The following is a 15254-nucleotide window of genomic DNA, read 5'->3' on the forward strand; positions in this document are numbered from 1 at the left end:
TTATTCTGAAACCCCACAAAGCATCCCAAAAAGCCCAGCTTTAGGGCCCCTCCTCCCAGCTGCCACCGTATGCACACGGAGTCATCTCCAGGAGTTAACTGTACCCTTTTTAATTGTTTTGTTAAAAATGTCGTCGAGACACCATGAATACAAGTACTGCAGTTACAGCCATACAAAAAAAGCAATACAAATTAAGCAGCTGAATACAAAAATACATTGAAATACATGAACACCACAATGGAACTCGGAGCACTAAATCCCAATCGTGTAGGCGTGGAAAAAAATTAAATAAAAACCTTTTTTTTTTCCGTATTAGACAATGTAGTTTTCTCCACTTCGAACAGTTACTTTTGCTAGTTATGTACTTCACAATTTCTTCTATGTACAGCATAGAATAAAATACTTTTAAAAGATATGACATTTTTCATCCTCAATATGTGATATAGTCTCTTTTACACTAATATTGACTGCAGGAATAAAAACTGTCCGTGTCTTACATCAACTCATTGGAAAAGGAGGAGCGACGCTTTCCTTTGAATTCATTCCCGTGAGGTTTTCCATCAGTTCAAGGGTTTGGCAGTCCTGGAACGGCATCTCTCCCGGGAATTCATGTACATAATATTGCTTGGATCTATACAAATGTGGCAATCGGATCTAAGTGGTGGTTGGGAAAGAGGCAGCTCACACATATACAGCTCTGGGAATTTTCCATGACTTATTTACAATGAAAGTGCTTTTCTCAGCTCTAACACGATCCGGGGGGATTGGTTTCCTTTCTACAGGTCAATTATTAGTCTCCCTGAAATTGGAAAGAAAAAGGATTCTCTAGAAAATACCACAGCCTTGCAAACACTCGAGCGTACTGGAGAACTGCGTGTGGTTCGGAGATTAGCAGCTGAAAAGTGGTGGGAATTATAATTTAAAAATAAATAAAGCCAAAAGAGGTAACCCAGGTACAAAACAGCAGAGAACTGCAATACCCACAACGGTAAAAAGACTCCAAAGCCGTCTGCTAACAAAACGGGGAAGCAGTTGGATCGAAAGTCTTGAAAACATCTTTTAAGGATTTATCATCCGACTCCCCGTTGGGATCGCTCTCCGGGGCCTGCGTTACCTGTCCGGGCTGCCTCACCTGCCTGGGGTCGCTGTACTGGGGCCGGATTAATCCTGACAGAGCCTGGATGGGGAGATTATGGACGGCAGGGGCAGCGCTGGAGTGTTTAGCCTGAGATTTACTGGTGCTGTTTGCCTTGTCTGAAGCAGCTTCTGCTGATCCTTCCGTGGGTTTTTCCGTGTTGGAGGCAGCCTTCTGCTGGGACGCATCTTCCACGAGACTCGGCTCATTTTTACTGGAATTTTTCAAAATACTTTTTTTCTGGTTCTCTCCATTCTCTCCCGAACTGGCTGGAGCCGTGTCCGAGGATGAGCTGTGATCCCTGGGATCGTACAAACTGATCCCACTCAGGATGGAGCCGGGAGTTCCCAGCCTAACACCACTGGATGATAATTTGGGTGCATAGGGAGGCAGAGCATCGGGGTCGGATTTTGGAGTCGTGGCTTCCGAGGGCTGGGATGAGCTGGCAGCAGCTCTGGCGAGCCGGGGGTCAAACTTGGGAGGGTGGGAATCCTTCCCAACTCCGTGGTGAGTGTCTGCACTCGACAGTCTGTGGAGCCTGGGATCAACGTTCTTTTGCAAGCGAGGATCCCCCAGTTTGCTGGAGCTACTGGCATGGGAATCTGTGGATGGATCCAAGTAGCCACCCCGGCCCACAAGGCTGTTTTTGGCCTTGGCAGCGAGCCGGGGATCAGCTGGCATCGCGTTGGGGTGCGGATCGTTCTTCAAATTCCGCAGTTTATTCAGTCTCTGGTCAGCAATGAGTGGAGGGAGAGGTAAATTGATGGAAGAGACGGGGTCGGGTTTAGGCAGAGGGATTGGGAGCAAGTCCTCGGGGGCCCACACGATGTGCTTGGCAAAGTTGGGTTTCATCAGGGTCACATCCATCTTAATGTGGCTGAACTGCCGCAGCTGGGAGCGGGGATCCCGTAACGTGACGCCCGGCAGAGGTTCCAAGGGAATGAGGAAAGCTCGTTCCCTCAGCTCTCTCTCCGAGTCCTCCTCATCATCATCCAGCCCTTTCTGCTTGACCTTCACTCCGGCGTGGGCGTGGTGCAAATCCAGCTTGGCCCCGGCCAGGGAGGGGCCGGGGTGGCCGCCCTCGCTGACCTTGTGCATCCGCGGATCGCGGGCCAGCCGGGGATCCAGGGACGCCGACTCCGAAGGCTTCCTGGGATTGGGCCTTGGAGAGGCCCGGAGTCTGGGGTCAGCAGCCTGAGGCCCCACACCTTTGTCTTTTGCCAGCCTGGGATCTGTAGGCATCCCAAGCATGTGCTGCTCCGTGGAATGTTGTTGCCGATTCCTAAAGTTTTCGCTTTGTTTCTTTAAGGTTTTGAGGATTGATTTAACACTGCTCCCCTCTTCCTCCTCACTGCTGGAATACCAGTTGACATTGTCATCTAAAAATCAAAGAAATGCCACAAAATTTAGATTATTCCAGCAAATAATTCTTAGAGGATCCAACACTCCCTAACAGGAAACTCCTCAGTAAAATCAAACTGGAAAGATCTGATATTAAATCACTCCCAGTGTCATAAAAATCACAACCTCAAATAACCTACATCCATTTAATTAAAGAAATGCTGTTAACACAAAAACCTGGAGGTAATGGAGATAGAATGCAACACAGCCTGGGAGTGTCTCCATATCCTTCAATATTAATTTGGGAAAGTAACCTGCTTTCAAACAATCCTTATCAGAACTAGTAAAAAAAAACATATCTAAAATCTGAGTCTTGACAGGAGAAGGAAAAGTAAAATGGCCCCTTGCAGAGGTCTTTAATCCAGGTAAATTACCAATTTGCTGCCTTGCTTAAACCAGATTCCAAAGTTTGTAGGAGAGGTTGAGATTCAGGAAGGGAAGAAATTACAGTATTTTATTTTAAAGTATATCAGAGAAGCAAAAATGCTGCTCTATAGGAAACAGATCAAGAGGTGCACCTGAAGAAACAGGACAGAGAATGCACTTCCAGTCCTGGCAGCGAGAAACAGCCCCTCTGGTCCAACAAGGGATTTTCCGAAGTAATTATCAACCAAAGGACCTTTGAAAAGTGCAACTAGATCCAAAAAGTATTCATTGGAGCCAGGATGGACTGAACCTACATTAAGATCCTAGAATAAGCTGGGAAGAAGAGCTGAAAATACTGATCTGCTGCTGCTTCCAATAACTATTCCCAGTAACTGTGAACAGTGACATGACGCGAGTCAACATCAACTGATTTGCTGACCACGGCCATTAAGTATGATGAGAATTCCAACCAAATCCTGCTCACCTTCATCTTTGCTCATGGCCCTCTGGCCCTGGCTGCTGGCAGAGTCTCCATCCCGCTGGTGCTTCTGGCTGAGCCTCACGTACAGGGCCTTCTGCATGGCCGGCAGGAAGTCGGGCACGTTGATGCCCTGGTTGTGGCCCATGTGGCCACCCATGCAGTCCGACTCGCTCCCGCCCGCGTGCGACTCCGGAGCCATGAGGTGAGCCTGGTGATCCGTGAATTCTCCGTGCCATGCTCCATCTGCAGGACAAAACTCCCGTTAGCAGTTATCCTAGAGTAATGTTGACAAGCTATAAACATGGAATTATGGAATGAACTGGGTTGGGAAGGAGCTTAAAGGACATCCAGCTCCATGCCATGGCAGGGACACCTTCCCCTATTCCAGCCAACCTGGCCTGGAACACTTCCAGAGGTGGGGCAGCCACAGCTTCTCTGGGAAAACTCTGCCAGGGCCTCGCCACCCTCACAGGGAAGGATTTCTTCCCAATATCCCATTTCACCCTAACGCATAACATGACTTAACAACACAACTGAACCGCACCAGCTGAGAAAGCCAGAACACTGAAGACATTCCATGAAGTTTCTATCCAAAATTCATCCAGCAGATGTCCTTACCTCCAGAATTATTGGCTGGCTGGAAGTTGTGTACAGCTTGGTGGGAATAATAGTTGTCATAGAAGTCAGCCGGGTTCTGCATGGGCTCGTACTCGCCGGGCATCTGCTGGTACTGCGGCCCCGGCGGGCAGTGATTGTCCCTTGGCATGTTCACCATGTGCCCCTGCACTCCAGGGGAATTGTAGGATCCTCCCATGCCCGGCGGGGTGAGGGGTGGCCCACCCTGCTGCCCCTGCATGGGCATTCCAGTCTGGTTCTGCGGGCCCATGTATCCCGGGGGAACGCCCTGCATGGGGGGGCTCTGCGGCATTCCCGGCCCTTGGGGGCCTCCGCAGGGATGGTGCCCAGGAGAGCCGGGGTGCATCGGGGGCCCGTTGTGTCCTTGGGACATGCCAGGACCTGGCCCTGGACTCGAGCCTGGATTGTACATGTGCTGGGAATGTGGGTCGTTGCCCTGGAATGGCGGCCGCGGGGGGGACGCGCTGTTGTAGAAGCTTGGTGGCCTGGAAGCAGAAGAAAATCAAGGAATCAAATTTTGGACCTACAAACACCAACAGTTGGCTCTCTTTGCCCCCTCCCACTCTTATTTGACCTAACATTGGATAAAATTCCCAAAGGAGCATTATTTTCCAACTACACCCATTCCACATTCCTTAACTTGGCCAAAACCACTTTTCCAATATTTGCTCATCTCCATCAGTTTTGCCCCAAAAAAACCCAACTACAAAAAGACTGGAGCAGGGAACAAACTGCTCCACCTGCAGATGAAGATGCAAACCAAGAGTCAACTTCTGGAAGGTCAGGCCTAAATTCCTTTCTATGGAAAACAGGAAATAATCCTGGTATCAGCTATCTGGCAGATCCTCAAACTTAGCCCAGAATCCTGACAGGAACAATGATTAAAAATTAAATTATAAATATTCAGGAGAGTTCTCCTCAGAATTCCAACACCTACTTCTTCCCAATTTTGTGTGCCAAATCCACAGTGGGCTTCACAACGATTTCAAAAAGAGATGGGATTTTCTTATAATCTCCTGAAGGATCTTGGTAATTTTCCATGTCGGACTCGGAGAAGGGATATTGCTCCGGGGGCGTTGGCAGGAGTCCGACCCCCGGCGGGGGTTTGGGCAGAGGAACAATGCCCCGCTTCCGGAGTTCCTCCAGCTCCTTCTCATCTTCATTTTGGGGTTCCTCCTCATTATTCAAAACCTGGAAGAAAGTCATGTGGCAAATATTTCATCAGTTTTCCAGTATTCCAGTTCAATTTAGTCTTGCGCCTTTTTCTGAAATATTATTTCCATATTTAAATAAACAACTTTCCTGTTATTTGCTACAATACTGCTGGATACTGACATCCAACTCAAAGGAATTCTAAACCCATTTTTGGGAGTTGTTTTTCAGGACACCAAATCCCAGCCAAGAAAATACTTCTCTATTTCAGGAAAGAACAATTTCCCACAAGTCCACTTCTTTCAACCAGGAGTGGAAGGAGTTATTCCAGGATTCCTCAAGTTTTTAGTGTTGGATTCACACCCCTTTTTAAAACCTGGTGGGCAATGACTGGAGAGGGAATATCCCAATAAAACAGAGCTCAGTGTTTCCCAGAGCACATGGAAAAGGCTCCTCCATCCCTTCCCCACTCCTGATATCCCAGTACCCAGATCACTCACCTTATCCAACAGCTCCTTGGTTTCTGCAGTCAGGGGCGCATGAGAGAATTTGCATTTATCTCCTTGATAACACTTTGCTCCTGTGTGGTAGAACTTGCAGGGGAATTCATGTGAGGAAGGAATTAAGGATTTCTAACATTTTGGGAAGGTGGTAAAATCCACCTGGCAGCTATCCCTCAATTCTTCATCAGGAATTCATTGTTATGGTAGGAATTTTAGAAGCTAACAACCAACTTACCTCTTATTTCCATTTAAAATCCTCCTAAAAATGACATTTCTGTGGCCTTCAGATTTAATTTTCCAGTTGTGATTAAAAAGGGAAAGGTCTCAATTCCAGAGGAAAACACCAAAATAATGACAAAGGGGAACAGATCAGGGGTTTAAAGGTGTGGATTAATGTATCAAAAATTCCAGGGAATTTATTTTTGAAAATGTTACAAATCAGTCATTTTATATTTATTTTTTCCTCTGAAGTATTTGAGAAAAAGAATCTTGTAATTCATCTACACAGTAGATGGTAGTCTCTTAAAAAGCATTCCCCTTTAGAAACCATTTATATAAAAATAAATGGAAATAAAATAATAGAAATTAACATTTCAGGTGAATTTAGAAATACTTTTAAAGGATATTGTGCAAGTAAATGCAGTTCTCTCCTTTGGTGCAGTAACCCTGAATGTAAAACTTACAGATTTCCTTTTTCTTTTCAATCTCTGCATCATGATCAAATTTACACTGTTCTCCCTATAAATAAATTGGGAAAAAAATAACAAACAAGGAAAAACCATTATGCATCTGAAACGCTGAGTAATTTAAATCCATAGCAAAAAGAACATCCTCCTCAGCTGAATTGAGATTTTTCATTTTTACCAATATTAAATTCCATTATAAGCAATAAAAACTGTAAATAGAGAACATCTGGACATAGGGAAAATTCCTGGATTGGAATTCAAAGGAACAGATGGAATGTGACAGAAAACAATCCCTGTTCTCTGCCTTCACCTAGGAATTTGCATTAAAAAGGCACTGAAATAATATTTTGTTGAATTACTTTAATATATTCTGTTATTCTTTAGGATTCTTTTGCTGGATGGGGGTTTGGGTACTTTTTTAGGATTTATTTTCCTGAAAAAGACACCAAGTGCTCTTCCAGTCCCTTCTAAAACTGAAGGTGGCAGCAAATAGTCATCTGAGGCAAAGGTATTTAAAGGCAGCAAGAAACACAACATTTCACTTTTATTTCTACCATTTGGGTAAGACACAGAAAATTCCACCACTAAATCCCAAGGAACCAAATAAAAGTGAGAAGCATGCAGTGGTTGTGTTTTCTACCAATCCCACTTTTTAAAGTTTAGCACCACTAAACTTTAAAGCAGTTCCCAAATAAGCAGGAAATAATTTAATATATTCATGAATTATTGCCTATTTAGATTCCAGACTTGTGAGAAGTTATATCATTAATATATTATCATTCTCAGGGTAAGTTTAGAATGTTTTTATTAATAAAAATTTCAATTTTTATTAGAATTTAAATAAAATTGTGTAACAGAAGGGTGTGTTTTTCCACAAATAATTCCATCTGGAAATCCTCAGCACACCAGAAATCAAAATACTGAGTTTCACAAGTTTGCTAAAAATTCATCTTAAAAAAGAATTAAATTTACCTTAATGCACCTCCCTTCCAGGAAGTATTTACAGATCTGTTTGCCCTTGTGCTCCACTGTGTGCTGGTTGATGAACTCCTGGCTCATATTAACCCATTTCTTCACTGGTTTGCCATCCTGGAAAAAAAAAATCCACATTTTATCAGCTTCTTTTTGGAGCACTGATGATGCACACATTGGGAATAAGGACTGGAATTGCAGGTACCTCATGGAAGCCATCGGATCCTTTATTGCCACCTCTGCCCCTGCCGCGATCTTTGCGCTTCAGTTTCTTTTGCATTCCACGCCCTCTTCCAACGTTGTAGTTGTTCCCTCGTTGGGAAATGCCTGGAAAACAGGAATAACCTCATAAAAGGATGACAGAAATTAAGGGAAAATGATTCTCTCATGGCATCAAAGAGAGACAAATGGAATAAATTAAATCCCTCCTTTTTTACTGTTGGAAATGTTATTTTTGACCAGCCAAAATATCCCAGGAAAACCATCCCTGGCAGCTTCCCTCATCCAGGTCTCCACCCCAAAAATGCCACCAAAACTCCCCTTACCTTTCTGGATCCCTTTCATGCCCTGTTTCTTCACTGGTTCCTTTGGGAATGGAGGTCCCAAATCCCCACTGGAAGTCTCTTTAGCTTGTCTGTACTGTTTGAGCTGGTCAGCAAAATCCTCATCCTTTTCCTCCTCGTTGTAATTGCCAAAGTTTTCATCACTGTAATGACTGTAGTTGTCATATTCCTTACTTTTGACATTTTTTTTATGCTGCATTTTCTGGGAACTCATGTAATTCCCTGACACGTGTCCATGCTGTAAGGAAAGGGACTGCATTAGGAAGCAATTCTGTATTTCCAAATCCCACCCCTCCAAACAGCTCTAAAAATCCATTTATGGAATTTTTTCGTCATTACCAGATTTGCCCAAAAAAAGCATCAATAAGACAGGGAAAATCAGTTATTCATGAAAAAATAATATTTTTAATTCACCAGCTGAGAAAAGCCAAGAAAATTGAGCTCCCAAAAGCAGAATCAACTTTAGATATTGAAAAGTGACTTTTCAAGAGTTTTTTCCTTTGAGTCCAGTCTAAATCCAGTGCAGACAATAAAAACATTCCTTAATAATAAAGATCCCTTAATTCCTGATAGCTGATGGAAGAAGAATTGGTATCAGGCTTATTTTCTACCACAGATCCTGCTTTACATCTGGGAATCCCTTCAGGAAGATGAGAACTGGATGTGCTTCCAGAAATCCAGGAAAACAGGCACAAGGATGGAGCCAAACTTCCAAACCCACACTGTTTATATTTATATTTTTGGAATGTCACCTCAATAAGGACATGAGGAATGAGTTTGAAACTTCCTACCTGACTGAAGGAGGAATCATAATCCCTGTAGGAAGAGCTGCTGCTTTTTTTGTGGGGCCTTTCTGTGCGCTCCATGTCGGAGTCGTGGCTGTAGTCGGAACTGTCATCGCTGGAAGGGGAGTTATGCTAGAAAACAGAACAAAAAAGCTGGGAATTTTGAGGAAATCATCTTCTTTCCATGAATATAATGACCACAAAAGTGATAAATTTACATTGTGCATATTATCCTAAAAACTCTCAAATCCCTCTGGTTCAGCTTCCAAGAACTGGGCTTTGAACATTTAAGATCACTTTAATTTTTAATGGTAATAAAACCATTTTAATTCCTTTGCCAATTTCTTGGATCCTTGTCATGGACACCCCTATATCAAACCAGCACTTCCAAAATGTTGGGTTTTGCCCTAACCTTATGCTTGTCCCGTCTTCTCCTTTTGGATTTTTTCTTCTCCTTCTCTTTTTTGCGTTTTTTCCGGGATTTCCGGTGGCCCTTCTCGTTTTTCTGTTTATCCTCCCCTTTTGAGCCGTGTTCCTTCACATCCTCATAGGCTGCATCATCTATTTCCCCATCTTCCAGCTCTCCATCCTCCCTGGAAGAGGGACAGGAAGACAATAAAATTCCATGTTATCATTCAGCTCACCTGTCACTGGAGAAAAACAGTTATGAAGTCTGAAGCAACCCCAAGCTGTGATTTTTGGGATAAATGGATATGCCAGGGAGAACACATGACTGTTGTATGACTTGGAATTTTTTCCAATTACATTAATGAAATAAAAGTGGAACATTAATGTCCCTGAAACACCTGCAGCTATCCCAAAAATCCAATTATGTTTTGATGATACCAGTTAAACTCATTCCCTCAAGGATCAATTAAAATATCCTCTTCCATAAAACACCTACAGAAAATACTCCTTGGGAACAAGTTGTTCCCATGTCCCAGTTCCTCTGGGAATTACACTCATGGATTTCCACTTTTGGGATGCATCCAGGACTGGAATAACTTTCCAAGTAAACCAGTCTCAGTAATACAATCCCTTGGATTGCATGACAGAGGGAAGATTACTAAAGTCCTCTAATCTCTAAGTTTTTTCCACAACATCCAAGCCTTTTCCAAGGACTGAGCTTCAAGAATGTTAAAAAAAAAGGGGGGGGGGAAGGAAAAAGAAGGAAAAATAAGGAAAAAACCCAACAACTGGATAAATATGGATTGGAAAGATAATGGTCAAATATACCATTTCTTGGAAAGTAAGTTATTTTTCAAGGAAGTGCCAAAGCAGGAATTCTCTTCTGGTTTAGCTGCTTTTATTCCCATTTAAATCCCAAACTGGAGCTGTGCACCAGGAAGGGAGAGCAGAACCTCCTTTCACGAGTTCCCCCTCTCCCACAACCTCCAGACACTTGGATCTAGATGGATATGTGAAAATAATCCCAGAAAACAATCCCACTCTCTGATCCCACTGGATTCCTATAGCAGCTCTCAAATGGATCAGAAAGGCACAGAAGCCAAATGATCTTCCAGGGAAAAGCAACCTGATGAAATCCCTGGGCAGTTCCACAAATATTTGGAAAGGGAGAATCAAAAAATCCTAATTTTGGTATTTAAATTTTATTTCTAACCTTAAAACCTGGATTTTAGCTCCCCTTCCTTGACCTTATTTCAGGTCATCCTTAAAAATAGAATTCCTTATGCCTAAAGAAGATTTACTCCAGAAGCTCCTTAAGTCCAAACCCAGGATACATTTTCTGAAATATTCTGGGAATCTTTAACCTCAAACATTATTGAGGTTTTAAAATTTTCATTCCTGTCTCCCTTCTTTTTATTTAAAAATAATTTTAGTTTAGGTTAAAATTCTCCAAATTTTGGTATGAAGGTGCTGCTTAAGAAATTAGGAATTAATAAGAAAAATAACTCCAAATAATTGAATCTTCACGGGGAAAATCAAATAAAAGCACAGGGTGGCTGGGAGCAGTAAAAAGTGAAAGTAAATTAATTTCAAGCTGTTTTCTGGGAAATCTGGCACTGATTTTTGTGTAAAGAAACTTGCCTCCAACTTATTCCTTACCCTGCCATGGATTTACCCACACAGAACCAAGAAATCCTCACAAAATCCTTGCAGGAAAAATCTTTCCAGGACCCCTGTGCTGGAAGGCTCAGACCCCTCACCAAAATATTGTCAACAACAGGAATTAACTAAAACTAATTAAAGAACATTCCTGTCTTGAGAAAACTGCATTAAAACAACCTTCCAAATTGGAATATTCCAAGTGTGGACTGACAGGGTTTTTTAAATTATTCTTTACTAAGTAATTTCCTTTATCATTCAACAGTTCAGCTCAAATCAAACTATTAACAGAATTCCTGCTGCACAAATTGATTGGGAATTACGAGGTTGCCAGTATGGGTGTTCCCTGCAGTAAACTGGTTTTACTGGTCCTACATTTGCACACCTGGTGTAACACAAAAACTTCAGAGTTGGGCCTTTTTTGAAGTGAATGAACTCATTTTACAGAGCTGAAGCTTTAGAAAAAGTACAAGTTATGATCTCCCAGGTCGTGTGTATTGTTGCTCTTCACCTCATAAATTAAAACATTATAAAGCAACACTTGTAAATTAAAATTAATTAGGTTGTTAGGTGGCACTTATTGGCTCTATTGCACAATTACCAGTGTCACAACTGGTTGTACTGGTGGGAACAGCTGGTGAGAGGATGAGAACTCCAAGCTGGAAAAACTCTGCTCCCAGCACTACCCGGAGTCACTCGGGCTTGTCCTCAAGGATTTGAGAACTCCACAGATATTTTCAATCCCTGAAACAGTGAAAAGTCACAGCCTGATTGCAGGAACTCCACAGCACAGCTCTGCCCCAGCTCCAGAGCTCCCAGCGGGTTCCTGGTGTGCACTCAGCTTGGAAAACAGAGCATGACACAACTTCCACCCTTGCCAAGGACAAGCAGGAAGGGGAAAACAAGACCTGGTAGCTCTGGGCTCTGCCCTGGACTTGCACTAAACCCCAGGCCCATTTTAGGGATCACTTCCCAAGGACAACCAGGAAGTGGAAAACAACACCAGCAGCTCTGGGCTCTGCCCTGACCCTTGCACTAAATCCCAGGAGCGTTTCCCAAGGACAAGCAGGAAGGGGAAACAAGCACCAGCAGCTCTGGGCTCTGCCCTGACCCTTGCACTAAACCCGAGGAGCATTTTGGGACCACTTCCCAATTTATAACACAGAACTCGGGGCTCTTTTCTCCAACAAGGAAACAGTTTTGCATTTACCCAGCAGCTTTTCTTTTTGTTTGTCTGTTTGTTTGGGTTTTTTCCCAGTGTTTCCCTGTCCTCTGAAGTACCACAAATGGTTGTGGAGCTGTGTGGGGGGAGGCCAAGCCCTGGGAATGCCAAAACCCCGGCGTTTTTAACTCCTGCAGCTCTGTCAGGAAGGCTCAGGGTAGATGCAGGATCAAGCACTGGCAACTGCCACCCTGGCACGGTATTTTTGGAACTAGTTAGGAAGGCCAGAGCTGCCTGGAGAAAGGATTTGAATTTCCAGCAGCTGCAGGAGAGAAAAGGAGGGAGGGAAGGAGGGAGGGAGCAACAGAGGTCCTTTCACCAGGAACAGGACTCTGGGTTTCTGCGCATGGGGATTGAGAGGTGGCAAAGATAACGTCAGTCAGCCCTTAATCTGCATAAAAAAGATCCAGTTAAATGTGTAAGGTGGAATCTGGCAAGAAAATGACGTTAAATATGGCTCTAGTGAGAGATTGTGGTATCAACAAAAACAGCCAAAAATAAAAAACCCGCCCAACTCGGAGCACCCTTTCCTGCCTGAGACAGAGAACAATGGTGACATTCAACAGACACCCCCTGGAAAGTGCAATTTATGGAAAGAATGGCAAACAGCCCCCCTTCCCAGCCAGAATCAATCAATGAAGATGTAAAAACGCATGCATTCCAAAAGGAAAAATTAAAACTTTGCTAAAAAAAATGCACTTTTAATGCAGTGACACCCCCCTCCCCAATTTGCATTCCCCACCACCACCACCCCGCTCCAGCCTGAAGGTGACCTGCCCCCCAAAAACATCGTTAACCCCCTCAGGCACATTAACAGAGCATCATCATCAGCATCAGCATCATCATCATCATTACCAGCATCACCCCACTAAGTACCACCATTATGAGAAGCGGAGAGAGAGAAGAATGTTACTCGACCTTTCGTCCCCTGCATGTTGCCTGTCAGAGTCGGGCATGTTTGGGTCAAGAACTGGGTTTGGGGGTTTGGAGAACAGGCTTTCAAAGGCCATTGTGCCTGGCTGTGGTGTGGTGAGGAGGAGGAGGAGGAGGGAGGTGGAGGAAGGCAGGGCCCCGCCGCTGCCCGCGGTGCGGAGCGGCGGGAGGAGGCGGCGGCGGCGGCGGCGCGCACGGCCGCGCTGGGGGCGGCTCGGTGAGGAGGAGGAGGAGGGCCGGGCCCCTCAGTGAGGAGAGATGATGAAGGTTTGCACTCACGGTTACTTAGTGAGACACTAACGGGCACTCAGCGCCCGGGCCCGGCCGCCCCGCGCGGGCGCTGCGGGGAGGCGGTGGCGGCGGCGGCGGCTCGAGCGGCAGCCCCGGGGCACAGGAGAGCGGGAGGACACACACACGGGGGGAGGGAGGTGCTGCTGGCCGGAGATGGCGGCCCTAATTCTTCCTTACAAACATGGCGCCCGCGCGAGGCACTCGCACAAAATGGCGGCGGCGGCTGAGGGAAGAGAAGGAGGAGGAGGAGAACGGCGGCAGCAGCAGCGGCGGCAGCGGCCCCCGGCGCTTTGCCCGCACACGCTCGCTCAGCGCCCGCGGCCCGCACGCGCCGCCGCCGCCGCCACAGCGTCTTCCGCGCCCGCCGGGGCCGCGATGTCGTCGCGTCCCCTCACGCCGCCGCCGCCGCCCGCCGTGCTCCTCCTCCTCCTCCGCCGCGGCCCTGGGCCCGCCCCCCCCGCGCGCCGCCATTGGCCGCGGCCGCGGCGTCTCGCGCGTTCATTGGCTCTCCGCCACGCCCGTCAACCTCGCGGCGACGTCACGCGCGGGCCCCGCCCTCCTCCGCTTCCCCTCGGCCGCCGCCGCCGCCGTGCGCGCGCGAAGGGGGCGGGGCCTCGCCGCGCGTGGCGTCACGTGCCCCGCGCCCGTCACGTGACGGCGGCGTCCCCCCGGGAATGGTGGGGAAAAAAGGGGGGAAAAGGGAGGGAAAGGGGGAAAAGGGCGGCGGCTTCCGCCTGGCGAGAACCGGGACGGGCACCGGGAGCGGGAATGGGCCTCCCCTCCCGCCACTGCGTCATGGCCGCCGCCCCCCCTCCCCTCACGCACTGTGGGCAGCGCCCCCTGGCGGCCGGTGTGTGTGAGGGGAAGCGGCCCTCGCGTCATTAATTAGTGACGCTCGTAATTAAACCGAGAGCGTGTGGCCCCGGGGCGGGACAGAAGCGGTCCCTGGAGTCGCCGTCGGGGTCAGGGCGTGACAAAGCCCGCGATAAAGTGGTTCCAAGACAGTCACTTAATAAAAATGTGGTGGGCGAAGGGAAGACGTGTTTGTCAGAGTCACTCCAATGACGTTTAATCAGAACGTTCCCGGGGAAAGTTACATTTTTATCCTGTCCAGGCTGTTTCCCTGCCTCTCGGGGCTTTTCAGGACGCGGAGCTCGGCTTTTTCCAGTGCTAGCAACCGGATAAACTTTATAAAAACAGGGCGGAACGCTCGCATGGATTCCCATGGCATTCCGAGTGGGAGGAGCCTCAGCTCCTTAAGGGAAGATTAATCTCCCTTGGGCCTCGCACACCTGAGCAAGGCAAACAGGACTAAAGATCCAAATCATCAGGGAAATCAGGTAAATCCAAGGAAAAGGCTGGAAAACAGCATTCCTACAGGGAACGAGGTGGTGGCGGCTGGGGAGCGTCATTAGGGCTGCTTAGGACTAATTAGCCTAGGACTAATTAGCCCCATCAGCACAGGTGGAGCCCTGGAGCTGATGCCCACAGGACTCAGCGTCATCTCCCCAAGCCATAGGCAAGCAAAAAAAAAGGGATTTTAAATCTGGACTCGAAGGAAGAATCCTAAAGTTTTGGTTACATATTCTGGGGTGGGAAATGGTGGTTTTGGGACAGCACATCTGGGGCCAGCTGTGCCCACCAAAAGGAAGCAGAAGCATTCCTGCTATTTTTTCAGCTCCCAGATATTATTTTCCCAAATGAAAGTTGTATTTCAAGACCCGAAAAGCCTCGCTCTGCAAATTCCAACCTCAGGAAGTCTGAAAGATGCCGGAGCGGCTGCTCTGGGAAGGGAAAAAAAAAATCTCCTTTAGTCAACTGGAATGGCAGCCAGAGGTTGAGAAAGGCAAAGAGCCGAACTTAAACTTTTCCAGGGCTGGAAGGGAGAAACCAGCTCACCCTGGCCTCGGGAATTAGGAAAATGTTGTCAGCTTGGGATGGTGCCGCAAGGAAAAGCCTCCGGAGCGCGGTCCAGGCGCCCGTCTCCAGCTGTGCTATCCGGAGAAAGCAGCAGATGGAAACGATTCTGCCCTGTCGGGAGCTTGTCCTCTCCCAGATTCC

At 46.6% G+C, this 15254-nt stretch overlaps 1 protein-coding gene across 6 annotated transcripts; it reads right to left on the bottom strand.

Annotated features, from left to right (window-relative positions):
• Nucleotides 1–89: 89 nt before the first annotated feature.
• On the bottom strand, nucleotides 90–13321 carry ZC3H6 (zinc finger CCCH-type containing 6). 6 transcript variants are annotated; one of them, XM_039716883.1, is made up of 13 exons: nucleotides 12888–13005; nucleotides 11349–11491; nucleotides 9093–9273; nucleotides 8684–8812; nucleotides 7878–8133; nucleotides 7538–7677; nucleotides 7333–7449; nucleotides 6301–6412; nucleotides 5672–5781; nucleotides 4957–5210; nucleotides 4002–4504; nucleotides 3387–3626; nucleotides 90–2514 (listed from the first exon to the last, which is right to left on the bottom strand). In XM_039716883.1, the coding sequence occupies exons 4-13, from the start codon at nucleotides 8759–8761 to the stop codon at nucleotides 1013–1015; spliced, it is 3312 nt and encodes a 1103-aa protein (XP_039572817.1). In that variant the 5' UTR covers nucleotides 8762–8812; nucleotides 9093–9273; nucleotides 11349–11491; nucleotides 12888–13005; the 3' UTR covers nucleotides 90–1012. The 6 variants fall into 6 exon arrangements, with proteins under 6 accessions (XP_039572817.1, XP_039572818.1, XP_039572816.1 ...); XM_039716884.1 differs by lacking the exons at nucleotides 11349–11491; nucleotides 12888–13005 and adding an exon at nucleotides 13182–13321; XM_039716882.1 differs by lacking the exon at nucleotides 11349–11491 and having other exon boundaries at nucleotides 7538–7659; nucleotides 8687–8812; nucleotides 12888–13020.
• Between the last annotated feature and the right edge of the window lie 1933 nt (nucleotides 13322–15254).

The sequence above is a fragment of the Passer montanus genome, unplaced genomic scaffold (genome assembly GCF_014805655.1).
Source record: "Passer montanus isolate IOZ18808 unplaced genomic scaffold, ASM1480565v1 scaffold37, whole genome shotgun sequence".
NCBI lineage: Eukaryota > Metazoa > Chordata > Aves > Passeriformes > Passeridae > Passer > Passer montanus.

What these genes read in the sequence shown, in the direction of transcription:
- ZC3H6 (XM_039716878.1), bottom strand. Translation starts at nt 12,979, where the DNA reads ATGGCCTTTGAAAGCCTGTTCTCCAAACCCCCAAACCCAGTTCTTGAC. An exon ending in GATCCGATGGCTTCCATGAG is followed by an intron (nt 7,450 to 7,537) that starts GTACCTGCAATT and finishes TTTTTTTTCCAG; the next exon opens with GATGGCAAACCAGTGAAGAA. An exon ending in GCCAGCCAATAATTCTGGAG is followed by an intron (nt 3,627 to 4,001) that starts GTAAGGACATCT and finishes TTTGTCCTGCAG; the next exon opens with ATGGAGCATGGCACGGAGAA.